Source organism: Styela clava, chromosome 9 (assembly GCF_964204865.1).
Source record: "Styela clava chromosome 9, kaStyClav1.hap1.2, whole genome shotgun sequence".
In the NCBI taxonomy this organism is placed as follows: Eukaryota; Metazoa; Chordata; class Ascidiacea; order Stolidobranchia; family Styelidae; genus Styela; species Styela clava.
This window is the reverse complement of record NC_135258.1, coordinates 3,312,223-3,339,715: the sequence shown is the minus strand read 5'-3', so window position 1 is coordinate 3,339,715 and position 27,493 is coordinate 3,312,223. Positions and strand designations below refer to the sequence as shown.

Sequence of the window (27,493 nt, the reverse complement as noted above, 5' to 3'; positions counted from 1 at the left end):
TGGCACTCACTCAGAAGTGAGGGAGACTCATTTCTGAGCAAAGTTTGTGCACTCACGTGCAAGCAATCACACACAAGTGAAGCAGGCTAAAACAGGTAAATTAAATACAGATTTAATTAATTATAGTGGCAATGTAGTCCGTAAGGTTCGTTGTCAAGGCATTCCGTCCGGTTACAATACCATGTCGAGAATGGGAATAGTTTAGATGCAGAGGGATACGTCTCGCATAATTAATTAACGAGCAGGGTAATCAGTGGTTTCTATGACTAGTGTGGCCTTCACAGATTTTAGTAAAGCATTAGACTCTGGCAGCATTTTTAGTCAACGCTTTTGAATTGAGTCTGAACAATAAGACAATAAGTTTTGGGATAGGATTTACATATTTATCCCGGGTGAGAGGTCAATCATGGCAAACCACGGCCTCTTGTCCAGTTACCAGTCCGAGTCGGGTATGGGATTAGTTAGCCAGCTATTTGTTATCAGATGCATGGGCGTATTATTACATCGATCTTAGCGTGTCGGCATGCTCCCAACATATTATATCAACTTATAGACTGATCACTCCAGAAATTATTGAACTCCGTAAATAATTTTCAGTAAAATATTTATGATCTGTTGTGGCTGTATTGATGACTGTTTACATTAAAGTCAATTCATCATTTGAACTGTTCTGGCGTTATATTAGGTGCTGTGATTCAAAAAGCAAGGTGCCACTGACTGTCGAATATTCGCTTTTTGTTTATTGCGAGTTCACTTTCTAGTTTTTTTGATTTATGTCACAAGTTGATATTGATTGCGCGATGAATCTCCTACAAGTGAAAATCCAAAATGGCCTTTTCTGTTTTGAGACAAATGAGTGTGTCCACAGTGAAATGAAAATCCTTGTACGCAGTATTAACGAGATTTGACGTCACGATAATGCACAGCCACATTTACCGTATATGAGAAAACCAGCCCATTAATTCTACTGTATTTTTCAACATACAAAATTACCCCAGAAGTCGAAACTTATTTTTACTTGTCCCAACAATAAAATTGAAACATTAGTTCCAAGGAACCCGCAAACTTACGTACTCTTTCTTTGTCTCTGTGGCGTTTTCACAGTGCTTTCTAAACTGAACTTGAATTTGATAAAGTTCCCTTTGCCCTGTTGCTTTGAAAAAATTCCCAAATTTCAATTGCGAGATTTCAGCCCCATTCAAGACACAAAACAACATCAGTGCAGACGACAATTATTGAAGTCACTTTCTCTAATTATTTCTATACCCGTTTCGAAAAAATTGTCACATATTTTTGAACATAATGTAGATTTTCATAATTGTTCAGGACAGAAAAGAAAATGATCATATGACGAATTTCCATAACATTAGGATTTGAAAGATTAGGCTGAATAAGCCAGGGTTGGTGATAATCAGCATTCATAAAAATCAAAATTTTATCCAACAACGAATAGAGAGATTTCTTTATTTATCAAAACAAAGGTTGGCAATAAATATATAATCAAGATAGCATGAGCCTTGAAACAAAATCATTTGTTAAAAACAGTGTCGGGAATTATCATGGAGCCATGGATTTTTTAAAGATCCCAAGCCCTAATCAATCCCCCTCAAAAAGATTTCAATACCTCCATGCTTCAAAGTGTTCCACACAACAAGGGTTGACAGGTAATGAACCTTACCTAATATATATACTGAGACAATCTTTCAAAAAATTAGCAAATCGTATCTTTCGGTTTTAACCAGTTGATAACTGAAATTGATTTTTAGATATGTGAACTACGTTACCATGAAAAAAAACTATTATTCTGGCTAGTTACGGTTCAATGATTCCAACTGAACAAGGCATATGGTACTGGTAAGTAATAAGTGGAAAGCAACAGTTACTTAGCAAAACTTCAATCAAAAAATTCTCACACAATGTTTAATCATCATAATCAATATTACCTAATTATATATAAAATGAACAGTGAACACTAATTAAATCTGAGTGGAATATTTTTATAATTATATTTTCAAGTCTTTTTCAACCAGCATACTTGTGGTGCTATGCATATAGCATTTATTCTGCTTGAACCTCTCGATCGCTCGTTCACGACTTTGATCCCAACCACCAAGATCCCTGTAAATATAACAGTTCAGTGTCAGCATAACATATAATTTCTACTTATACTTTTTAGAAGCCTCTCCACAGGCTTGCTTCGTTACATTCAGAGTGCGCAATTTCATCTACTCTGTCAGTTTGTTTGGAGGAAGGTTGATACAAGGCCAAAATCGTCAATTTATCAGTGAAATGCTCACAAATAGAGATAAATAGTGTTAATAAAGATGCGTTTGTGTCTCGTAAAAATGCCACGGAATCGCTTTTCACAAAAATATTTCGGAGAGGGGATCTGGCTATGTCTATGCACACAGTGGCAACGGTCTGTGTCTAACACAAAGATTATTTCAATCAGCAATGCCTAATTCGAGCTAAAGTTAACCAGACCTCAACTCCAAGGGTGTAGTAATACATTGTGCGGATGATGTCAGACCAGAAGGATTACTATCCTTCTGAAAATAGGAGTTCCTCACATGTCAGTGCATGTGAGACTGTGAATGTGGGACCTGGTAAACTATTCTCATACCTGACATGGGCTTGATAACCAAACAAAGGGATTTGATTTGGTGCTTTTTCGCTTATTCCTCTGACTGACTCGTGATGCACATGCCTTGGCATGCACAAAATAAGGTGTAAAAGAGAAATGTGATATTCTCTCCGGGTAACAAACAATGCCATACTATATTTTGCAGCTAATAAGACAATTTTCTGGACCTCATTTTTTGGACTGATTATCTGGGTTCGGTTTGTTGGGCAGCCGGATCATTTTCTTCTTTTTGGACAACTTATTATAATCTACGGACCAGGAAATATTGGAAAAAGGGACAAAACATGCTTTACCTGTGAGTTTTTTCATGAATTAGTATTCTCACACTGTAGATCTATAATACCCTTACTGAGATCATTATATTTGATGTTGCTGCATTTATTGTTTATCACGAGCAAAAGCAATTACCGAAAAATATGGTATATCTTATAACCGACTTGTTATTGGATACCAGTCTTTAAAGTAGAAGAGGTTCTGTTGCCATTAATAGGGAAAATAATAATAGAAATAGGGAAAATAAAACTTTTATTTTTAGTTTTCAAATATTCTAGGCAGGTTGGATTGAAGAATTTTACAGTTTTAAAGTCTTTAAAACAAGAGAGATGACATTACCTGTACAAAGGCCTTGTAAACTTCATTCTCCCTTGTTCAGTTACCATGTCGAGAGCTGGAGAAACTGCTGACTCACACTTTGCACGAATGCCGAGTCGTAACCATCTGAATTTGATCTCACTGTTGCCAGATTCTGAGAACTTGTACAATTTATCCATTCCTGATATATGATCTGGTGTAAGTGGGTCCTGGAATAAAAATTTTGTGAAAATGATTTATTTGGTTTTCATGTTAGCTTGGGAAAGAGATGGGGTGTGTGTGATGCCAAGACCTGGCATTTTCGAATACCTTGTGATTTCAGAATTGAATCGAATAATTTTTTTCAAATCGAATCTCGAATACTTGAAAATATATAATTGTAAGCGACTTTATTATAGTAATTGGTCCTCTCAACAAATGAATTACTGAAGACGTAGAATAAATCACTCAGATAGATTACTGAGCGCTCACACAGAATAACAAATACGTTTTATCAATAACTCACTACAGAAAATAGTCATATGTTAGAATTTCGTTGAAAAAATATGACTCCAATGAAAAAAAAAATTGGAGAATTCACCTCGACCATTAGCGGAAAGATAAAAACAAAATTGCGGCGATTCAAAATTTAGCTCTGAAGCGATTCGAAAAATTTACTATTCGATTTGAAATGCCCAGCCCTAGTGATGATCTCTTTCCACTAAGCCATTTTGTAAATGACTCCAGGGCCCAACTTCAAAGCTCCGATTGCGAAGCAACTTGTTTGCTACGTTGCATTATTTAGATTTTTTTATATTTGACAGAGTGAATCATGCTTCATTGTTAAATTTCCTATATCACCTACCTTCAATATAAGTTGCCCCAAGAAATCAATGATCTGCCAGGTCTTGAAATCCTTGATGTCAGAAGACTGGAATCCAGAGAGATCTGTGGCCTGGAATAAAAAAAATTCTGAAATTTCCAGACTATACCAGCTAGAAAAATTGCTTTTTTACATTTCAAAAGAGGGGGGGGGATGTTAGACCCCAAAACTCCCCCTGGATACGCCCCCGAGGCCCCCTCACAATGAAATTTAGTGGCAAACCTGATTCAAACCCTGTTCCCACCATCTCATCCTGTAATATACAAGAAAAATCTGCTTGCCCAGAGACCTACTCAGAGAAGACATTTCAGCTTACCTTAGCCCACTTATCAGCCAGCTCATTGCAAGCACAACCCAAACTCTTGTCGTAATCAGGAATAACAGGTGGCATTCCTGGTTTGTTGAACCAGGCGTCCCAGTCTACGCTGTCCAGGATAGCTTTCTAGAAAAAGTTAAAAAGGGATTAATTCGTTTAAAAACAAGCAAATAAGGGTTACGAATATTTTGGAAACAAATAACCTAAATAATCTGGCAAGATATACTCATGGTGTGCGCTTGGCTGTGTTGTGCGTTGCAAGCGTTAGGAATATGGTCTCCACGCACCTCTGATTACTATGCGATGGTTTAAATACCAAATTGGAATAATTATGTGCGATAGAATTGCTAGAATCCTCGCCAACGCAGGGTAGTTCACATAATCGCTGGTGAGTTATGGCTTCCTCCATCATCAAGTCCATGCTTCTGAAAAAAACTTCGGTAATCCCATACCAGACATAAAATGGTAACCGGACGAGATCTTCAAAGATAAATATGTGAGTCCTACTATTTTCTATTCAGGAATGAATACAGAGAGTTAAGAAATGAAGATGGATATAGAATCCTAATTTCTATTTGAATGGCTTCCGCAAAAGGGCATATTGCAATGCCATTTAACAGCAAGTTTGATTTTAAAGGAGAGCTACACAAGATGTAAACTGTCAATCAAGTGCAATCAATGTTTCTCGGTTTGTTGAACAAGCATTTGACATTGCAACACACATAAAGATTTAATATGGCCCGCCAAACTTAAGTGAAATAGTAACACTTCATGTTTGTACTTTTTTGCGTTCTAGATACCGCTAATTGTTACATCATTATCACACCACGCGTATATTCGCAACAATCCGATTATGCATATATATATGTATACTTAAGATACCAGTACTGGTATCGGCCCCTTGAGAGCCGGAAGGGGAAATGCCCTCTTTCCAATTCCAAATAGTACCATATGAACTCTCTGTTTTATACACACTTTACCTTGTCTTTGAAATGCTCGTATAGGAAATCCTTCCATTCTTCTGTTGTCAGTGATTTGTACTTGAACTTGTTGATGTAGGCGAGAAGGAACGGCTCAAATTGTTCTGAAATTAAATAAAAAATGTTTACGATGAGAAAACGAGTTTAAGCATCGAAGATAGATGATGCTGGGCAGCGCTGTTCGATAACCATCACTGGTTTATCAAGTCTCCCCTTTGTACTGAAATGCATTTTTGCTTATCGATTTCAATCGGTAAGTATGTTGATAGGTATTTGTCTGTTTGTCTGTCTGTCTGTTAGATGCACGCAATATCTCACGGAAGCGAGATATGCATGTGCATTCATCATATGTCGGACCAGGAGCCCACTGATTTTGGATGAATTATGTCTGAATATTTAGCGAGTTATAAATTAATTAGTTATTGGACACACAAGGTGTCACTATGGAGTAAGAGCGCTGTTTTGGGGGATCGACTGGACACAAGATGTCACTATGTAGTAAGAGCGCTGTTTTGGGGGATTACCGATAAGTCTTCAGTCTCTGACCGATATTCTCGTTTTATCTTTCTTAATTATATTTGTACAGTATGTAATTTCAGGATGTGAAAAAATAAACTACTGTCTGACCGACTGAATATTGATATATTTTAGGGTTTTCACTCACATTGTAGAAAAGAGGGAAACCGACATTTCAACTACACAGCCCAAACCAGGGCAATTACTATTCTGAGTGGTCCAAATACAGATAATAGACTTGGTTACTGGGCCGGAGGATCAAAATTAAATATGAAAAAATATGAATAAAAACATTCAGAACAGCTAGGCAATATACAAATCTAATATGCAAATTTGGATATTAGGGAAATTAGGGGCAGAGCTTGCCAACCGGGAGTCACAGAGGAGTTCAGGGGGTCACAATGTTAGGCTCAAAATTGATTTTACTTTTCCTATTACAAGAAAACTTCCAGTTATTCTTTGTCTCATTGCTTGATAAGTTTATTTCACAGGGTGTTTTCACTTTGTTGGGCATGGATTGTTTGAACATAATTGGATTTGGAATCTACCAATCAAAATAACACTGTAAAGATCACTGGAATGACAAACAGGGAGACATGAGTGCTGGAAGATCCCGGAAAAGGCAGAAAAATTGATTCATAATCCCAACCTGGGCCTCCAAGCAATGTTTCCAGATAGAACAGCAAGGTGTGTCCTTTCTCATAAGGTACTGAAGAGAAGGAATCGTCTGGATCAACATCTTTGAGTGTCGTCACAAGATTTGTGAGATGATTGTCGTGCCCGAAGACCTCAATCTGTTATAAAAATATTCTTAATGGATCTAGTATTGAGGTAAGATCGGGCCCATTCTAGCCCGGCCCGACCCAGGCCTGTGGGTATTCAACCCGACCCGAGTCCGACTAATTAACTGGATTTGCAGGCCCGAGCCCGAAGCAAACCCGAAATTTCATTATTCATTTAGGAGTTCATTGAATTATCATTGCAAGAATTTAGTACAGTATGTGTCGTGTTGATGAGGCAACTTCTGTTTTTTTGCAGACCACAGTCTCTCGTGGCCAAAAAGCCTCATTTTAAAAAAAAAGGAGCGATAGAGCAGCCTGACCTGACCCGAACGTAATGATTGACATTTCAGGACCGACCCGAACTGGATTTCGGGTCGGGCTCGGGCATCAGATTTTATCTCTAATCCAGTATATACAGGAATTTTTAAAGAGAGGGTTAGATGGTAAAAACTAGCGCAGGGGTGAGCAATTACTTACCCCGAGTGGGCCGAATGCAAATAATAGACTTGGTTACTGGGCCGGAGGATCAAAACTCAATATGATTAAAAAACGGTTATTTGTAAATATCTAGAAACAACGATTAATAGGACTTTGTTACAGAGAATGGCAAATTACGGCAGCTGCGTAGAAAAAGTTGATAGAAAAAGAAACTCAACAGCTAAGCTAACGTTAATATTAAAGACAGCACAATGTAACAATTGGGGTTGAGATGGTTGTCATGGCCAAAGACTTCTGATATAAAAATAATCTTAATGGATCCAGTATATGCAGTGGTGTAACCAGGAATTTTCAAAGGGGGAATTCTGGAGTTTCCTATTGCCAAGTTAGACTATGACAGCTAGTGGGTATGGCCGAAGGCTTCAAAAAGTGGAAAGAGTCTTGGGGTTTCTGACCTTTAACCTCCTCTGGGTATGCCCCTAAGTATACACATAACGCCAAGATTGTGTAGAAAGAGTAGAAGATGATTCGATGTGATTGAAGAGTCTTGCTGCACACTAATGAAAATGTATTTATGCCACATTTTCTCTGGTCAAAGTTAGACTTCCTAAGACAATCCTAATCCAATAATATAAGGTTGAGCCTAAATACAACCATTATATGTGATTTTATAGTTGGCTAAAATATGCTTGCCTGAGGAGGTCTTACAGAAAACATTGAAACATTATAGTTGCGTTTGTGTCGAGTAAAATTCTCGAATCACATTGAGTAAACAAGAGAGCGTTACTAAAATATATAGACGCAAAGCGGTACAAGGATGCAATCTGTCACAGTATCCTACAGGTACGGTATCGCAGCTGAGTAGCAGGTTTGAAGTCGCACAAAATTGGAACTGCTACAAGGAGCGCAATTTTTAATTTTGATGACGTCATTGCATAAAAAACAAAAAATCCTATAGAGGCCTCAGAAATTTTTGAGATAAATAAAAGTACAAAGGTGAAAAATACAATGTTTAACCACTAAAAAATTTTTAGTCAAGTAATTGAAGAGAAAAGCGTTTTTTTTTTAAACAATAAGAAAAATACCAACAAGAATAACAACATAATAATGAAACGATTCAAATGTACCCTTCCAGTTGTTGTTAGAAGATTAAAGTTTAAAATAAATAAAAGAAACTCACTGAACCATGAAGATCTTTCAAACCATCTGAAAATAAGGACATTAATAGAATATTAGTATGTGGAACTGGCCATTCCAATACTGATTACAGTTCATTAGTTTGTAGGCTCGAATCACGTCGGGAATAATTTTGTGCAAGAGGATTACTGGACTTCTTTCAGGATAGGATATGATAAAAAGTCGCCATAATGGCTTAATTATATGGCGAACCACGGCCTCTCGTCTGTTTACCATTCCATGTCGGGTATGGGATTAGTTAGCCAGCTATTTATATGCGTGAACTTGATGGCGGAGGAAGTCGTAACCGACCAGCGGTTATGTGAACCACCTAGTGGTAGCGAAGAGTCTAGCAATCCTCTCGCACATAACTATCTTCGCATGAAATTCGAACCTGCGAGCCCATGCAGAGTAATCAGAGGTGCGGTGGCACGCGTATTCCTAATGCTTAGCACGATGAGCCACATCGCCAAGCCAAACAACTTGATACTCACTGATAGCTTGGAATTGTCTTGTTTTTTCATCGTTCAGTCTTCCAACAATCTTTCTTTCCAAGAAGACTGTATGACCTTCATTCAACCTTGAAATATAGAGAGATTGGTTTAAAAACCTCATCCCAGGTGGCATGCCAGAAACCCCGATTAGGCAGAAGGCATTTTACCTAGGCCAGGGGTCTCAGACTCAGGTTTTCCACAATAAAAACTTAGTTTAAAAAATTCATTTTGTTCAATCAAGCAAGCATTCAGCCGATGGACAGTGATGTCTCCCAACATGAAAAACATGGTCTCAATGTATCAAATATAAATCCAAGCGTTAGTGACTGTGACGCCAAAAAACCGAGAACTTATATTAAATGTATTAATAATTACTCATGCGAATTGAGCTAAGTAACATGCGGGTCTCACTAATATTAAACTATCGCCAGAAACTATCGTCCTGAGTGCCGCCATTGGCCCGCGAGTTTTAGAGCCGACCTAGACTAGTAGTATATTGTGTGAACTATGCCATACAAAATAGGTTACCTACACAAAAGCTTAAGATACTCACCAGAAGTGTTCCCATGTTTTATTAGTCACCAAATTCCCAGTCCAACTGTGGGCAATCTCATGTGCAATCACCTAAAGATATATATAGTGAACAAATATATAGTGAACACTGGATTATAATAGGATGGATTTTTTTTATATGTATCCCTGGGAAGAGAAAGGTGATAAGACGACTGTAATTGATTTCAGGTTATTTAGAAAAATTTAGAGTGAACGTTGAATTAGAGTAGCATAGGAATTTTTTCATAGTTATTCAAGGAGAGAGAAAATTTGATGAGACACCTATTTTTTATCTAACAGTTTTTATACTTTCGGGCCATCCAGCGTACTTTGGATGAATATAAAACATAAAAGTACTTACATTTGCTAATGACTTGTCGCCAGCCTGAAACAAGGAAAAATTATTTTAATAGTATTTTTACAGAAATACTATATCGGGGCTCCCGAGGTATGCGAACCAAGATGGCGGACATCGGAATGTAATATGTGTACTAGGTTAGGGTTAGGCCATAATTTTAGGTATAAATACTACGGGAGGCTCTTGGCTAGTCTTCGAACTGATAATAGGACTAAAATAAGGAAAATTGGAAAAAAATTATCGCCTAACCCTAACCTGTTACCCATGTTACGTTCCGATGTCCGCCATCTTGGTTCGCATACTTCGGGAGTACCACTATATCACTCCATCTGGGATCCACTAGGATCACTCCAATCACGACTCTTGACAAAGAGACAATATTTTTAAAAATGTGTTATCTAACAGAAGGGCCTTTTTTCATGGAAGAACATCATACATTTCATATATTAATCCAAGATTAAGTACCAGAGGTAGAAGCATCTTTCGTTATTCCAAGCAATTGTTCTATAAAAAGACCTTCGATAACTTTCATATTTGAGGTACTTCGTTAGTGGAGGTTCTATTATATATTTATTCAAGTCAATGATGATCACAGAAGCGATGCAAAACAGCCTTCTCAATCTTTAGGACACTAACTCAGTTTGGCAGAAATAATTAGGGAAAAGTCCGACTCACCAAGAGTGTAGGAGTCACGAAAGTGAGGCAAGGGTTCTCCATTCCCCCAAATGGAAAAGATGGCGGAAGCACAAGAAGGTCGTATCGTCCCCAAACGTACGGCCCAACGAGGGATTCACCAGCTGATATGAAGTCTTCTGTCTGAAGCAAAAAGGAATGAGAGGATGTTTAGGGCACTGGGATAAACTATATTGACAACATACATCAACGATCCTGAGTTTAAAACTCGTGAAATATTAAAAAAAAATCGCAATGTATTCTATCTTCAAGTTCTGAAAATATGAATATGTTTGTTACAGTAGTTCAGGGAAATAGCGAACTTTTATAAACTGAATAACAATCAAAATGTATGACTCATATGCGCACATTGAAAATTTGTAGCAGGGTATCGGCTGCAGAGAAAAGTGATCTTTCATAAAAACAAGAACAAAAAGAGCATAGAAACTTACCTGAGAGAATTCCTCAGCAGCTTTCTCCACAAATTTTGCTTCGGACCAGACCCGGGACCTCGGCCCAATATCCCTGCTTTCAAGCTGCCCTACCACGAGCGCTATGAGGTAGGATGAGGTGGGTACCTGGGAATGGAGAATCATCGTAAATAAGAATAAGAAGTAGAAATGTATAAATTTGATATAAAATCATTTATTATCAGATTGGATGAGGTATAAGCAAATTTTCCTTCAGACTCGGTTATCAATTTTGGGTTGGCAATTGGAGTTTCAAGTTGTCAAACATCTTCAGAACTGTGATTTGAGTGGCATAACATACAATATACGTTGTGTACCAAATAGACTAAATAAACTGCTTGATTTTTTTTCCAATAGTATATGTTGTTTATTGAAGGTAACATAGTTCACCTAATGGTAACATACCTTTTGTTCGAAAGTATACGCCGTTCTTCCATCACCGAGTGATTGCTTTCCTGTTCCCACTGCACTCATCAAAGCAACAAGTGGATCCTTCACAGTGACCTGAGGATTCAAAATTTCACAATTTTAAAAAGGGGTTGAGGCAGTGGTTCACCGTGCCTCTGCTCAGTCATTGGTGTGCGACGACGTAATTTCATTTTTTAATAGACACTTGAAAGTTTGTATATAAAGAGCGAATACTTAAAGAGCTCAATAGTGATACAAAAAAGGTTGGGAGCCACTGGGTTAGGGAATGAACTGAATATCATTTAGAGCAGTGGTCCTCAAACTTTCGAAGGCGTGCCCTTTTTTTAGAATTTGTCAAGTCACGCCCCCCCCCCCCTCAAAAATAACTAGCTAATAATAAGCTACTGATAACAGATAGCAAGGCGAAAGTATGTTTAAAAAACTTGTTGAAAATATGTGGATGAAACTTAAATACCCAAAATAAGGCTGGCAAGATCAAATCAAGTAACTATTTTCATTTTTAATTAGCTTCATCCCCTTCAAAAAATTTTCCACTGTTTGAGTACCATTAATTTAGAACAACCCGATAGAGAGAGAGAGAGAGAGAGATTTATTTCGTCAACCAGAAAAAACGGTCATAATAATAAATAAATAATGGCTATAAAAAAATACGCTTTTTTCGGTATAGACTGGAAGGAGCGATTAGACCATGCGGTTATCGAAGTCAGCCCCCTCCAAGTTTACGCTGATAAATTCACAGTAAAATATGATTATTAGAAATGGTTGAAGTTCTCGACACAAAATTTGAAAAAACAAACAAAAAAAGTAAATAAAAGTAAATAATTTTTATGTGAAATCAATTTTTAAATGATGAGATTTGTGAAATGGTAGGTGCCCAGCAGTGTTCACTATTAGCGCACTTTTTTGCGAAAATTGCGAAGCACTTTCTCAACTTTTTTTAGGGACTGCGAAATAGCACTTTTTTCCGATTTTGAAGAGAAATAGCACTTTTTTCCGATTTTGAATGGAATAAAAATTCAAAGTTAACAAATATTTTCGAGTATTAAGTTGACAAATAAGTAACATACTAGTACTTTTGTAACTCAATTCTGCATATCATAAGGATATTTACCAGAATTCTAACCTATGAGATGCAGACATAGGAGATAAAGCTTATGCATTAACGGCAAAATTCTTGTTTATAAAATGATTATTATACAAGCACACCGATTCCGCTTCTCCCACATAAACGCTCCCGGCGTCTTTGAAACCAGATGTTGGAATACTACGCAGTGCGTTTCTTTGAAGAGAGTTGTCATGTGACTATCAATGATATCGATGAATTCAAAATGACTATAACAGTGTTAGTAAAGTGTTATAGTCACTTTGGATGAATTGTGACCAAAGTGCACGATTTTCAAATCAGACGAAACTTTTAGCTGCATGTCACAGATTTGCAAAATCACCAAATTCACAAAATACCATTAAGTGCCATTTTATTGTAATCACAATGTTGAAAGCACGTGGCATTTTCCGGAATTTTGCGATATTTACACAACTATTTCTCATTGATATGCGAGTACGGGTGGGCAAAATTCAATATTTTTTTTAATCGAATATTTTTAAGGAGTACCGAATAACAAATATTTTTGGAACGTCGGTAAAAAATCGGCAACAAAGCCTTTTTACTGGTTAATTCCGTTGTAATCGCTAATTGTTCTTGTCACCGATCGTTTTGGCGGCGACATCCGGGTTTTGGTAATCTATATTCCCGCCCTCTCTTTTATACAAATATGAATTCTTGCGGGTCGGCGGACATCGAAGTTTTATATTTCGGGTTTACCCGTTGGTTCACATCGGCAACAGCTGTTGAAGACATTGAGGAATCAAATTAACATTTGCGTTGGCTTTAATACCTACCAATATTTGTGTATTTTCCGTCCCAATTTTATGCGAATGGTAATATTATTGTCGATACCTTGATGCAGATATTTATTAAGACGATAATTAACTTTCTCATGTTTTTCTATGGTGATAAAGTTCGCAAATCCGAAATTGTGCCAATCCTAAATGTTGATTTAAAATAGTGATTGAATAATTCGGCAATAAAGGCATTTCTGCGTGGTCATAATACGAGATGACGTTAATGAACAGCACTTCTTTTACAGGATATTTTACGTATGCGACTTAATGCTAAATGATTGGGCTCGAGTGCTTTTTTTTTCGAGTGCTCGAGTGCCTAATAGAGGTCAGGCGCTAATTGTAACTAATTCCCTCAAGTTTCAACGTGTTTTCAACAAAACAATACCCCGGCGATAATTATAGCTAAAATGTTACCGAGCAATTCACAATTTTATTTATAGAATTTGCAAATTCACCAGTTTCTTGACGATTTTGATAATGTCACGTCCTGATTATTAGTGCAAAAAATACGCCCCATCTTCCGCGGCGGTTTGACGGGTTCTTTGTTCCATTCTTCAGAAAGTTCTGACACGGGGGATATAGAATACTGAATCCGGAGGGTTGAATCCCTGTCGACTTACTGACGATTTTCCGTTTTGGAATGGGTGAAACATTCTCTATTTTAAATTAAATGACGTTTCGCGGGCTAGAGTTCTCCCCGAATATGATGTGTACCAGACGTTAGTCAGACGATAGAGAAAACATTAGATTAATAATGACGCCCCGTTTTCGAAAATACAAAGTTATATCGCAAAAAATGCGTTTTGATACATTTGGAATGAAACATTATTTACGGTTAATTCAGATCATATTTTACTCTTCATGACACCCGGTATCCGAAAATACAGTTGTATCGCGAAAAATGTGTTTTGTTACATTTAAAATAAAACATTTTTGCGATAAATTTAGATTATATTTTACTTTTCACGACATCCGTTTCCGAATATACAAGGTTATATCGCGAAAATGTGTTTTGTAACATTTAAAATAAAACATTTTTGCGATTAATTTAGATCATATTCTACTTTTCAGGACACTCGTTTTCGAAAATACAAGGTTATATCGCAAAATGTGTTTTGTTACATTTAAAATAAAACATTTTTGCGGTTAATTTAGATCAAATTTTACCTTTCACGGCAACCCGTTTCCGAAAATACAAAGTTATATCACAAAAAATGCGTTTTGTTACATTTATTTTGCATTCACAATAAAATACATATTTTCCCTAATTAAAGTCGTCGATGAATCTGTTCCTGTCGTTCAAGCTCGACACACGTTTGGACGACCAAAAAACCGGTCGGCGATAAATTAAAAAGTTGCCACACATTATTTGTATAACGATAATAACTGAAAATTAAGATTTGGCAATAGAAGTGAATTTGTCTCAAGATGGTATTTTACGATTCTTGACCACAGAAAATGAACAACGCTTGGTTATGATTGATATCCGTTTAATTTATTTTACACTATTAATAAACGCGCCACACCAAGTGCGGCCATATAAATTGCAGTCGCATCGGTATGGACTGTATCTTTTTGGCGCTCTCACAATAATAATAATTTTCAACAAAACAATACCCCGACGGTCCTTAAAGTAGGGATGGGACAAGATTCGGATCCGGACTCGGATTCGAGTCGAATCCATGCATTTTTGCGACTCGGATTCGATTTCGAGTCCACGCCATTTTTACCGAGTCCCTATTCAATTTTGTTTTACATAATTGACGCCTCCATTATGCGATTTTACCGTTATAAAAGTCAGTATAAGCAATATTTTTACAAAATAATGTGATTCGTCACGTGAGAGATCTCTAAAAACATACGCACATATTGTATCACAGGGGCTTATTTCAGTCATTTCGTCGCTAGTGACCATATCCCAATAAAAACATCAAGGCTACTTTTGGTGCGCGAACCAATAAATTACTCTTCGTAAACAAAACAGATAGGAGAGCATCCCCAAGGAAAAATTTATTAACACGTTTTAATTACAGTTTATTGCATGCAATTTGCCTGTTGAAAAATAAGAAAGCAAGAAAAATTTGCTAAAAGCAACGAAATTATGTGTGCTACTTGCGAAATAACAGTTTTATAGCTAATAGCATCTGAAATCATGCAAGCGTATTGTAGTCAAAATTGAGTTTCTTTAGATTGACATGCAAGAATGTTAAAATTTCGACGTTTTTTGGTTTCAGACGGTTACGTAACGGCGACGTTACAACGCCAGCTGTGCTAAAAAGACGCTCAGAATTGACGGAAGTAGGCGGGCATGAAAGCAAGCTTACGGCTAGAGCGAACATCGCCTGGCATTCATTACTGTATTGTGGCCAAAAAACAAGTGGAGACTTGTGCCTTTTAAGAGTAGGTGCAGCAAGATATTGCCTGATAGCAGTTACAATATCAGCATCCATATCCACCTGTTCCCTGACAAGACCCGCGTTCTCAGGTGCACCGAAGACCACACTATCTTCGGCCTCTTCTGATGATGATGATTGATATAATTCAGTCCCTTCGTAGAGTTCAACACTATCCGTGGCAAACTTCTTCACTTCAGTAACAAGCAGCCGTTCGATTTCTTGCCGATTGATAGTTGAGCACCATGACAACTTTAATCTTGGATCAAGTATTGTAGCCAATAAACAACGGTTATATGAGGCCTGGTTCTGAAAGTATGCGTCTCGGGGCTGAGGTCCATTTCCAGGAACGCTAAATCTCCGTTCTATACCACTTTTGAGGCTATTCAGAAAATTGTCGAGTCCATAAATATCGCTGTCACCAATGAATGCTTCCAATCTTTTCAACAAATTCTCTTTTACTGGTAGAATGCTTGCTATTGTCGCCTCCTCAGTACAAACTTCCTTGGTCGCTATGTCAAATAACTTCAAAACTCGAATTAAAGATGAAGCCATTCTCCACTGGTTAGGTGACAGAGTATTACCAATTCCCCTGAAGGACATATCATTAATAACTTCTCTCTGTTCCACCATTCGCTCCAGCGCGTAGTATGTAGAGTTCCATCTGGTACTCACGTCTTGTTGCAATTTATGTTCTGATGCATTCAGCCTTTTCTGACATTCCCTGAGAGCACGAGCGTCGCGAGATGAGCGGTTATAGTGGGCAATAATAGAACGGGCATCAGCCACGATATCTTTCACATCAATGTTTGATCTGATAGCGTCGTGAACGATCAAGTTCAAAGTGTGTGCCATACATCGGATATTAAAAATCTCCCCGTCCTTTAATGCCTTTATCACATTCGAGGCATTGTCGGATGTTATTGTAGCAAACGATACGCCCCACTCACTTTCTTGTCTTCGTATTTCTGACAGCAGCAATTCTGCGGTTTGCGAGCCCACGAGCTCAGAACAGGAAAGAACGGGCGTAACACGGTGTAAATCACCCTTGTCCCAGATAAGAAAATTGGAGGTTATACTCATGAACGAATCATTTTGAAGACTTGTCCATTCATCTGTTGTAGCACATATGGGTCCAACGGCACTTTTCAACAATTCCTTGATCTTATTTGTCACTTTATCATATATTCCTGGAACAACGGTGTTGGAAAAATATTTTCGAGACGGAATAGTGTATCTAGCATTCAGTTCTTTCACAAGCCGCAAAAACCCCACATTTTCCACCATCGAATACGGCATAAAATCTAGAGCAATCATCTCGCCAATTTTGGATGTTAAGCATCAAGAAACGGGGTGTGAATTGTCATACAATTTACGTTTTGACAAGGCTTCGACAATGGTGGGTTGGCGACTGCTGCATTCTGCAGCAGCAGTACTTTCGACGTTGACTCTCTTAGATCCATCTGGTTTTTCGAAAACCTGATGGCAAGTTGACAAGTGCTTAAGCATTGAACTCGTTGTATAAGAAGATTTGCATTTCCCACGACTAATTTTAGTTGCGCAAATGCCACATTCGGCCTTCGAACAGTCATCTTCACAAATTTTAAAATACTGCCACGCAAGTGACTTTGCTTTCGGTGATGACATCGCAATAGACAACCAGCAGAAGCGGAAACCTTCTTGAAGTAAAGTTGCCAAAAGCAGTCTAATTCCACCCGTAAATCTTATCAAAAACAATCAACCTTGAGTAGCTTATTATACAATCATCCAAAAGATTCACGCAATTAGTCGGTAACTGAGCTGTACGCGAAGCATGGCAAGAAAACAGTACCGGTACGTCACCGATCGCGCATTGTTGCGTCACAATTGAAACCGTGTTTTTTGCCGTTTTCATTGTGACGTCACGGACTCGGCGGATTCGACTCGAGTCCATGACCTATTACTCGGATTCGCCGAATCTCTGTAATGCCGGACTCGTCCCATCCCTACCTTAAAGCTGAATTCGTTACCGAGTAATTCACAATTTTATTCACGGAATTTGCAATTTCAAGATCTCACTTGACGATTTTGATGATGTCATGCATGCCCTAATTATTACTGCTTAAATGCCTCAAAATACAACAAAAGTAATCATTTTCGACAATAACAAGCGCAACAATTCGTAAACGAGCCATTATAACGAAATTCGCGATTGATTTTACCTCTCTCTTGTTTACAATTTTAACATCCCGCCGGCCATGTATGGTCGAATAAAATGTTCACATATTCGAAACATGACTTGGCCAAGGATGAAAGGGAGAGAAGAGCTAAACTAAAAGAGCTAATAGAAAGTACATACGCGAAGGTATGATATTAATATCGAGAATATTTGTGAGCATATCACAGGACGGAAATATTTTGCACCCCGCTGTTTGTTGGCAGAACAACGATACGCTAAAGTTAATTGATCGAATACAGGAAAGTATTTATTTATCATCTCACTTGCGAACATCGAGGTTTTGGCGGAATTGTACGATCATGTTGTCTTTCTTAAATAATAACTTTTTCAATAAATGTTCATTTTACTTTTGCATCTTTATTGTATGTCGGGTTTTCATTTATTTTAAATTCGAAACTGTCCGAAATACTCCAACAGGTGTATAAGTACAATAATAATAGTACTTACCAGGGAAGTTTAATACACACGATGTGTTAAGGGCATCGTAACTCCCGTTTTTTTATTTGATTGTTTTACATTCTGCTTAAAAAACAACGTCGTTTTGCAGTCATCTAACGTAACTCTCGCGACCAAATCTTTTTCGTTTTGTATGGCATCGTCTTGGCGCAATTTATTGCCGACTGAATTTTAATTGTGTTTTAGAATACCGTAAGTTATTTTCTGTTTGTTGGTTTCTAAACTTTACAAACTTGGGTAGCAATTACTATTAATGTGAGATTTGTGCACGGTTGAATATCGCGACTGGATGTCCGATATCTGAGAATGCGTACTTCTCTTTCAACATTAATTTTCAGGATATCAGCGTTCATGTGGTCGATTAAAAATTATTTATTGCCAATATATGATGTTTTTTGCCCGAAATCGCACGCAAACCAAGGCATGTCGACGTTTAAGAATTACTGGTCTTTGGGTAAGCTCTGAAAGAGTATAATATAAATGTAAATGAGAAACTAGGTCACGCTAGCTCACGAAACGAGAGGATTTTCAAGTGATCTTGTGTAATATTTCGAAGAAAAAAGTTTGAAAGGAAAGTAGGTCAACCTATCTCCTAAAAGGGGAGTATCCTGCGTAATATTTCCGAGGGAACGTAGGTTAACCTATATTGATTATTTTAACAGGTTTATTTATTTTGCACAGGTTTTGTACAAATGATCCACCCTGTAACTAATAGGGTTTCCAGCCTGCATGTATCAATCGTTGTCTGTTAGATGGAAGGAGTAACAAATGTGAAAGCCTTTGCTGTTCACGCAAGTAAGCAACTGACACCGTGATACATTGCATGAAAGTTTTGTCCGCGGCAGGTGTTAGCAGATGTCCTTTCGTTGCCGATGAATTCGCTTGTTTTAATTAAACATGAATTCGCTTAAAGGGAACTCGGTTAACGGAAAGGCTTCTCTTTAATTCATAATATTAACCGGAGGAGCGCTTTTTCGAGTATCTATGCTGTTTTAAATGGGTTATATGAAAGGCTAGGGCACCTAACTTGTTAAAATCGGCAAAAGCACTTTCGCACTTTTTTTTTCGACTGCGAAGCACTTTCGCACTCAGAATTCGCTTAGAGTTAACACTGGTGCCCAGAATAAAACATTGCTGATGGTTGATACTGTAAATCAGTGTTCCCTCTAAAAAAATGTTCCACTGAGCAAATGTTTGTTTTACTGAGCATCAATATTTTGAGACTGAGCAGAGTCCTAAATGATTTACAAACTATGTGAAATATTGCAATAGAATAACATATTATCAGAATCCGCTGGCATTGTAGGCTCGGCTAAAAGTTGCCCTTTTTTCAGAGAATTAAGGTACTTAACAGACACATATGTGACATCACAATGAACAGTGGCAAGCAAACTACATATGAAAAATGGAACGGGCATTCTAGTTAGGCGTTAGAAAATATGAGTCAGAGCAACGATTTGTAAGCCTGCGAGATTTAAAATTTAACCGTGAAATGGTCTGGTAGCACTGTGCAATGGTGCAGTTGCGCATCTTAGAGGGAACATCCTAAGCTTCCCCGATTTAAGGATTATCAAGATGAAAAAAGGTTCGCTCGAACAAGTATAGACAGATAGAAAATGGTTTCCTAGACTGCATGGCTCTTAAAACCTTGTAAGTTGCGTAAGTGCTGAATGGATGTCGTGGCAAAAACATGCAATGTCCTAGCAAAATAAACCATATAAAACACACATTTATAATAAAATCATACCTTAGCATAGTATGGAGCCTTCACAGATGGACTGTCTTGACAGGGAACGATGGAACGAGCATGGATTGCCTGAAATATAAACAGAAAATTACTCTCTAAAAGATCTAGAGAAGCCGTTTTGTCGGTGGGCCATATAACCTTGTTCAGACATCTAGAAAAATGTACACAACTAATTGAAAATTCTCACAACGAAAACAGCTTAGCCCTACAGCAGTGGTTCTCAACCGAAGGCCGGTGGCCCCCTAAGGGGGCTACGAAGCAATTCAAGGGGGGCCACAATACAAGGCTGATAAAATTGATCATAAAGCGACTTACTTCGTTTGCATACTTTCCCTTTAAAATAAAATTTCCCGTTCAGCGTTCGCCGTTCAGCGTCCCCCCCCCCCCAAGAGCCCGGGTTAGATTGACAAAGAAACAACGTTGGCCAAGTTGTGGTTTCTGTCGGAAGAAAAGCCCGCTCTTGAATGCAGCTATGGAGTGGCATATCACATTCTTACCCACTACTTAGCAAGAAAGCTGCTTCACTGCTAGTTCAATTTTCCGCAACTTATCTGTGCGAATATGGTTCTTCTGATCTTGTTACCATCAAAACAAAATCTATAAAACCGTCTTGGTGTTGACAGTGACATTCGTCTATCTTTATCAAAGACGGTTTCTAATATAAGGAACCTCGTCTGGCAGTCCCAAGCGCAAGACTCTCATTAATTGTATACTAAAAAGCTTTTACTTTATTGTCTGTGGTTTGATTTTGAATTCCATAAAAGGTCATTAAAACATAATACAATCCAACACGTTTAGATTTTTGAGATGGCGAACAGAGGGGCCACAAGTTCAGAAAGGCGCTGGAAGGCGCCACGAGCCATAAAAGGTTGAGAACCACTGCCCTACAGTAACAAAAACAACTGGCAAAGCGGCGAAAAATTTCACACAGTGACAAAAGAAAAATTTTTTTCTTTTTTAACAAACAGTCGCCTTAGGCTTTATGCTTCATGGGGTATAATCTAAGTGTTGAGAAGGCCTACACTGTTGCACACCCCTGAGTCAACCATCACAATTTCTTTTTACATCACCAAAACAACGGATCATTTATATAATCAAGTATTCTAACGAGAATATCGGTCAGAGACCGTAGACTTATCGATCAAAAGTTAGGGGATCCCCAAAAACAGCGCTCTTACTCCATAGTGACACCTTGTGTCCCATCACTAATTAATTAATAACTCGCTAATTATACGACATAATTCGCCCAAAATCATTACGCTTATGGTCCGAGATATGATGAATGCACAAGCAAAATCTGAAGCAGATTAGATCTCGCTTTCGTGAGATATCGCGTGCATCTAACAGACATACAGACAAATACTTATCAACATACTTACCGACTAAAATCGATAAGTAATAAAATCGATAAGTAATGATCTCCATACCTGACATTGACTGAACAAGTAAGGTTGTTTCTTTCCTGCTGTTTGCTCTGGTTTCAGCCATTGCAAGGCACCGGCATTGGGTGAAGTTGAATAGTTGATCTGTATGTCCAAAGTTGTTCCTCTGAAAATAATAATTATTATATTTTAAGATGAAATGGAAAGAGTTTTTCTGAGGTCCAAATCCTGTGGGGTTAATTGATTGAGAGTTAAGACATTTATCAAAAATCAGCATTCTAAAAACATTTATTAAAAATCAGCATATTTGTGAGGCGAGCAAACAATAAAACGCTGAGAAAAGCAAGTGGTTTAATAATTAACCCAAGACACAGAACACCCGTTGTTTACTATGCACATGATACTTTGAAACCCTGCGTACCGTTTGTCACAAATTATTTATGTTTCAGAAATAACTACTATTCAAACACGATATATTTATACTGACATCTCTATCACAAGAATGTGATAATGATCTAAGATGGGGCTTCCCAAACTTTCTATGTTATGGAGCCTGTGAAGAGATTGACTATTATTTATGGATTCCAACAAAAAACTTACATAAAAATAAAAAACACTTTGTTACTTATTGATTAATGTTTCTGAGTAAATTAAAATTACTTTATTCAGTAACTCGATTGTATTTGCTGCTTTGTATTAAAAAAAAAAAATTATATTGTGGCAACAAGGCGTTAATTGAAATATGAAATTATTTATTGGAACATATAGATCATGGGTGGGCACACCGCGGCTTGCCAGACTTTTTGTGTGGCTCTTCTCGCTAACATAAATTATTATTATTGAATTTTAACTAAGAGAAAAACTTTAATGTAAACTCTTTCAATTTATTAAAAGTCATAAAGTTTTCGTCAATGATTAGGATAAATTATGTTTTAGTATGAAAATCACTGTAGCGTTGAATTTCAGTCAGTCAAGTCAGCAAATCTTTCGTCACAATGGTCAATGTTTATTGATGCGTCGGCGGTATTGCAGCTTGATTGCGGTTAGTTAGTCTGAGTTACTGTGCGATATGTCCTCAATTGAAAAACGAAAGTACGAAGATGAAAACAGAGTTGTCAAGTCAGAATATGAAGAACCTTTGTGCTTATTCTGCCATAAGCTACTAAGTCAGAATAAAGTCAGCAATGTTAAACGGCACCATGAACCGAATCATGAAAACTTCTCACGAGACTACTCTCGCAAATCAGCTATAAGGAAACACAAATTAAATGAGCTCAAATTGTGCATATATTTAGGCATAGCTGCCTTGTTTATCTATTTATTGTTATTAGACTCTTGTGTGAATTTCTTCTCTGTTCATGGTATTTCGATAATATTAATAAATTCACAAATTCTGCGGCTCTTTTGAAGTTCTGACTTGCAGCATGCGGCCCTTATACTAAAAATATGTGCCCACCCCTGTTATAGATAATGTCATATTTGAATTACTGACTTATAGTCACATTTAGATGCTACCGCTGTTAAATGTCATTAAAGCCATTATTGATATTTTGGACAGTTACAAAATTAGTCAAGTCCGTATTTTAATAAGTAAACGAATAGCACACCTAGGTTTCTCTTAAGGAGCCCTGGGGCTCTCTGTATGGGGAACTTTATGAACCTATGGTTTAGCTAGACAAGGACATTGAAGCTAAAATGTTGAATGAAGAATTGCAAGAGATCTTTTATTTCACCTCTAAGTGAATTCCTATGGCCTTGCCTTGGGTATTTATTTATAAAATATAGGAAAATACACCAAGGGGCTGTTCTACCACAGCAACAGCAAAACAATTCATAGTACTTTTATATGCTCAATTATATTCCAGTCGCTTCCAGTAAAATAACTTGAATAATACCAAAAACTTAGCAAAACAGCCCATAGCAGTGGTTCTCAAACAATGGGACACGCCCCAATTTTTTCAGGGGGCGTGAAGCTAATTAAAATTAAAAATATTTGTTGGATTTGATCCGCTTTGTTTTGGACATTTTCATTCATTTCATTATTTACGTTCCATCCATGTAGAACTAGCCAAGTGAGTTCGAGAACTAGCCAAGTGACTCCCGTAATATTTGTACCTGAAATTATGGCCTAACCTGGTACACATACTACATTCTGGTGTTCACTATCCTGGTTCACATAGCACGGGACCCAATTATGTTTAAAAATTCCTACCAAAAATGACTGAAAACATAAATCACTATTGAGAAAAACAAAACAAAACCTACTTTTTCAACTCCGCCGGCAAACTTATATCCAACGCAGACCCGAATGCTTTATGTGGTTCCCTCAGAGAATATTTCAAACCGGAACCTTCCTTTGTACTGATTGATGAAATGGACAAGTTCTTTGTGTCCAAGCTCTGAAAACAGACAAATGTTCGACTATTTGACAAGATAGTAGCATGCAAGCAAGGGATTAAAACTGAGAGATTTGCTATTCCAAATATATTATAAATTAACTTTTTTAAATTGGTCCAGACGAAAAAAATGGGTTCGAAAGTCAAAATTTTTCTCTGCCTGGGAGAGTCCATGATAATGCTGCCCCTAAATTCGCCGCAATAGCTCGTTGCTTGGGGCAACTGCCTCTATGAACCCCCTCTAGACATGCCCCTGCATGGAACTCGATGTTCTAAACTTAGAAATGCATAATATTTAAGATGAACAATTTGCTAGTTGGTTTCATAATTTATTACAGTTCTAAGAAAACTTAGGACATGCTGTGCATTCAGACTATACAGCCAATTAGGTATTAGAAAGGAATTTATTAGGATAGGATAGGATTTACATATTTATCCCGGGGGAAGAGGAAAGCCAATAAGACGGCTTATCCATATGGCGAACCACGGCCTATCGTCCAGTTACCAGTCCGGGTTGGGTATGGAATTAGTTAGCCAGTTATTTGTTTTCGGAAGCATGGACTTGATGGTGGAGGAAGCCGTAACCGACCAGCGGCGAGGAACGGTCCAGCAATCCTCTTGCACATGATCATCCCCGCATGGGATTCAAACCTGCGAACTCACGAAGGGTAATCAGAGATGCGGTGGCGAGCGTATTCCTAACGCTTAGCACGATGCGCCATACCGCCGAGCCAATCATATATTACATAAATCGATATGTTATACATTTTTGGGTCAATATGTAGGAATATCAAAGGCAACCATTGCGGCTCACAGGTCGTATCCGGTCCACTTGTACCTGCTAAAATTACGACTTTACTTTTATGGATATGAACTTTCATTGAAAATATCGATGAGAATAACTCCATGATGACCTCAATTGTTACATTGTGCTTCTTATTATTATACAAACGTTAGCCTAACTGTTATAAATAAACTGTTTTTATTCACAGTTTTTTATATTGAGCTTTGGCCCAGTAACCAAGTCTCTTATCTGTAATTGCCCACCTCTGACTTCTTCCAAATATACTATTTTTTATACACTATCTAGAGCCAGAGAGTCGCAAATTCCTGACCGTTAATCAAGTCTATTATCGGTAGGGTTATCATATTTTTTTGACTTCAAAAGCAGGACACCTCCAAAGATACACCCCTTAGCTGTGATCCTGAAACTTTACAGTTTCCGATTTAACTACATAGGCCTACATTTAAAGTCATCCCTGCTGTCTTCATTGACCATATTGTCATCGAGAGTTCATGCGCATATTCTGTCTAAATATCGGGTTCTGTTCGAAAAATAGAAAGAAATAGACGCTAACGATACAAATGATCCGAACTTAAAAAATTTTTTGTACAGCAAAAGGAATAAAAATAATGAAATAGTCTACCGTTTTCAAGCATTGAGAATTTACTTATTCGCTAAGCATGCTTTTCTGTAGATAACACTTTCAAAAAGACATTGCTCAATGTTACATTCACGTGAACGTTCGAACAGGACCAATAAGAATTTATTTTACATGTGATACGTTCGCTAACAATGTTAGCGGAAAACAACGAAACAAACAAAATAACGCATTCACCTTCAGTAAGTAGGCTAGCGTTGCGCTACACAGCAACAACAGTAACAAGAACATGATCATGTATTATGCTGGTTGGCTGAACGCAAAACGGGACATTCAGCTGACTTGTCTGGACGGCGGGACAAGACGCTAAAAAGCGGGACTGTCCCGCCTAAAGCGGGAGGTATGGTAAGCCTAATTATCTGTAACTGGCCCACTCAGAAAAGTAATTGTCCAACCCTGCTGAAGGGGTAAAGAAGCAGTCGCCGTCACATTTCTGATTAGCCTGCACTAGTTCACAAGTTTTAATTTCCTAGTGGTTAAATGAGTATTAATATCAATAATATATATCAAGCGATAATATAATCAAGCGACCCCTTAAATACAGTCGTCGCTGGCGTTAGTGAGTTTATTATAGTCGGTGCAGATGTCATTTCGGGCAATCGCAGCTATACTATGACAAGCTACATGACATAATTGTGACTTTGTAGTGACATTACTTTTGGATGACATAGTCGGGTCGGGGTTAGGAACAACAGGGTCTCATGTAGTTTCGTACCTAACATACTTCTGGTGGGCGTAGCATGACAATTTTTTCACGTATCAATCCTAACCCCCACCTGACTACACCATCCAAAAATGATGTCATTACGACGTCAAAGTGACGTAATAGAGCCCTTCAAACTATGCGAACTGCCATCCAAGACGCGCAAATGAGCACCCGAAATCAAACAGTATTTATCTCGTTTTCTCGTCGCAATGCTTCCAATAGGAGAGAGATCGATAACGTCAGTCATTTCTTTATCGTCGGCGGCAATGCCATTTCGGTCAATCATGCGTATATTTGGCAAGCTCTATGGCTTGATTGTGACGTCGTAGTGACGTATATTTCGGATGGCGTAGTCGGGTGAGGGTTAGGATTGCCATGTCAAAAAATTGTTATGCTACGCCTACTAGAAGTACGTTAGATACGAAACTACATGAGACCCAGGAAATCATATGCAAAAATGGCCAAATTTTGCCAAGCCCACTGGAAGTACTTGCAGTACTAAACTACACTAAACATGACAAGTTAGGCGAAGCAAAGAACCAAATTTTAAAAAAAACAGATTAGAAAAACTGTGGCTTATAAATAAAAGTAAGTTCTACAGAAAACACTAACCAATGTTTTAGCATTGTCGACATTCACTTCAACCTGGAGGACGACATTTCCAGAAATGGTATGAGAATCAAAATCGACTGTCCAATCAAGTGTAATCTTCTTTATCTCCACAACACGAGGGTCAGAGAATGAAGTGGGGTCGTAATCGCCCATAACGAATTAACTATGAAAATCGAAGTTCGGTTTTAAGCGTACTGAAAACTACAAACTTTCGAACGATCGCGCAACGGTAAACCAGAAAACCCAACTGTAAATTTACCGCAAGTTTACAATTTGCAGAACTAACTTTTGTGAAATTCTAGTGCCATCTCGCGGAATAAATGCTGTTCTTAACGTGCGTGTTGGATGGCAAACATACAGTATATCATAAAGTTATAACGCCGTGTCCTATATCCAAACCGGCTCTGGAAATGGCAAAACACGGTTCACTGGGCCAGTTATTTGTTTCAAAGGCATGGACTTGCATGACTGAGAAAGCCCTAACCGGAAGAGGTGGAGAGAAGATAATCCAGTGCGAGGCTCCGACCATGGGCGCCGATTGGATAGAGGGCATTATAATAACTTGCATTTATCACTTAAATAACAACGTACAAGTATCTCAATTCAACAGCAGTCGTTAATAATTGTCATTTAATAAATCAAAGGGTGTATTTTTAAAAATTGCCAAGGGGTCATTTTGCATAAATACCACAGTCGAGAACCGCGATAAGCCAGCAATAAATCTCTCGCGCATAATTGTTCCCCACGGGATTCGAACATGCGAAATCGCGTGAAGTAATTAAAGGCTTATAATCGATACCAAGCGTGTTCTTAACGACTTAGACGTGTCTGTAGCGTAGTATGCACTGCTATTCAGATATGTTAGCCCTGACATGGGAAAACTACGGCCCGCGGTTGGGTAATTCAATCTGGCCCGCCTGATGAGCGGAGCCACGAGTTAACCATTGAAGAACAAGGAT

At 37.9% G+C, this 27,493-nt stretch overlaps 1 protein-coding gene across 1 annotated transcript; it reads right to left on the bottom strand.

Annotated features, from left to right (window-relative positions):
- Window positions 1-1,232: 1,232 nt before the first annotated feature.
- LOC120339175 (leukotriene A-4 hydrolase-like) lies at window positions 1,233-26,804 on the bottom strand. Its single transcript, XM_078115994.1, has 17 exons — window positions 26,535-26,804; window positions 23,644-23,777; window positions 21,424-21,544; window positions 19,997-20,065; window positions 11,257-11,355; window positions 10,834-10,959; window positions 10,385-10,525; window positions 9,713-9,736; window positions 9,353-9,423; window positions 8,800-8,885; window positions 8,310-8,335; window positions 6,559-6,703; window positions 5,394-5,497; window positions 4,414-4,539; window positions 4,080-4,169; window positions 3,257-3,444; window positions 1,233-2,118 (listed from the first exon to the last, which is right to left on the bottom strand). Exons 1-17 carry the CDS (start codon window positions 26,685-26,687, stop codon window positions 2,004-2,006), a joined length of 1,818 nt encoding a protein of 605 aa, XP_077972120.1. The 5' UTR covers window positions 26,688-26,804; the 3' UTR covers window positions 1,233-2,003.
- Window positions 26,805-27,493: the final 689 nt, after the last annotated feature.

Excerpts from the sequence above, each read along its gene's own strand:
- LOC120339175 (XM_078115994.1), bottom strand. The coding sequence starts at position 26,687 with ATGGGCGATTACGACCCCACTTCATTCTCTGACCCTCGTGTTGTGGAG. Across the intron at positions 21,545-23,643 it reads TTGCCGGCGGAGTTGAAAAA|AGGAACAACTTTGGACATAC; the intron begins GTAGGTTTTGTT and ends TATTATTTTCAG. Across the intron at positions 8,886-9,352 it reads AAAACATGGGAACACTTCTG|GTTGAATGAAGGTCATACAG; the intron begins GTGAGTATCTTA and ends CTATATTTCAAG.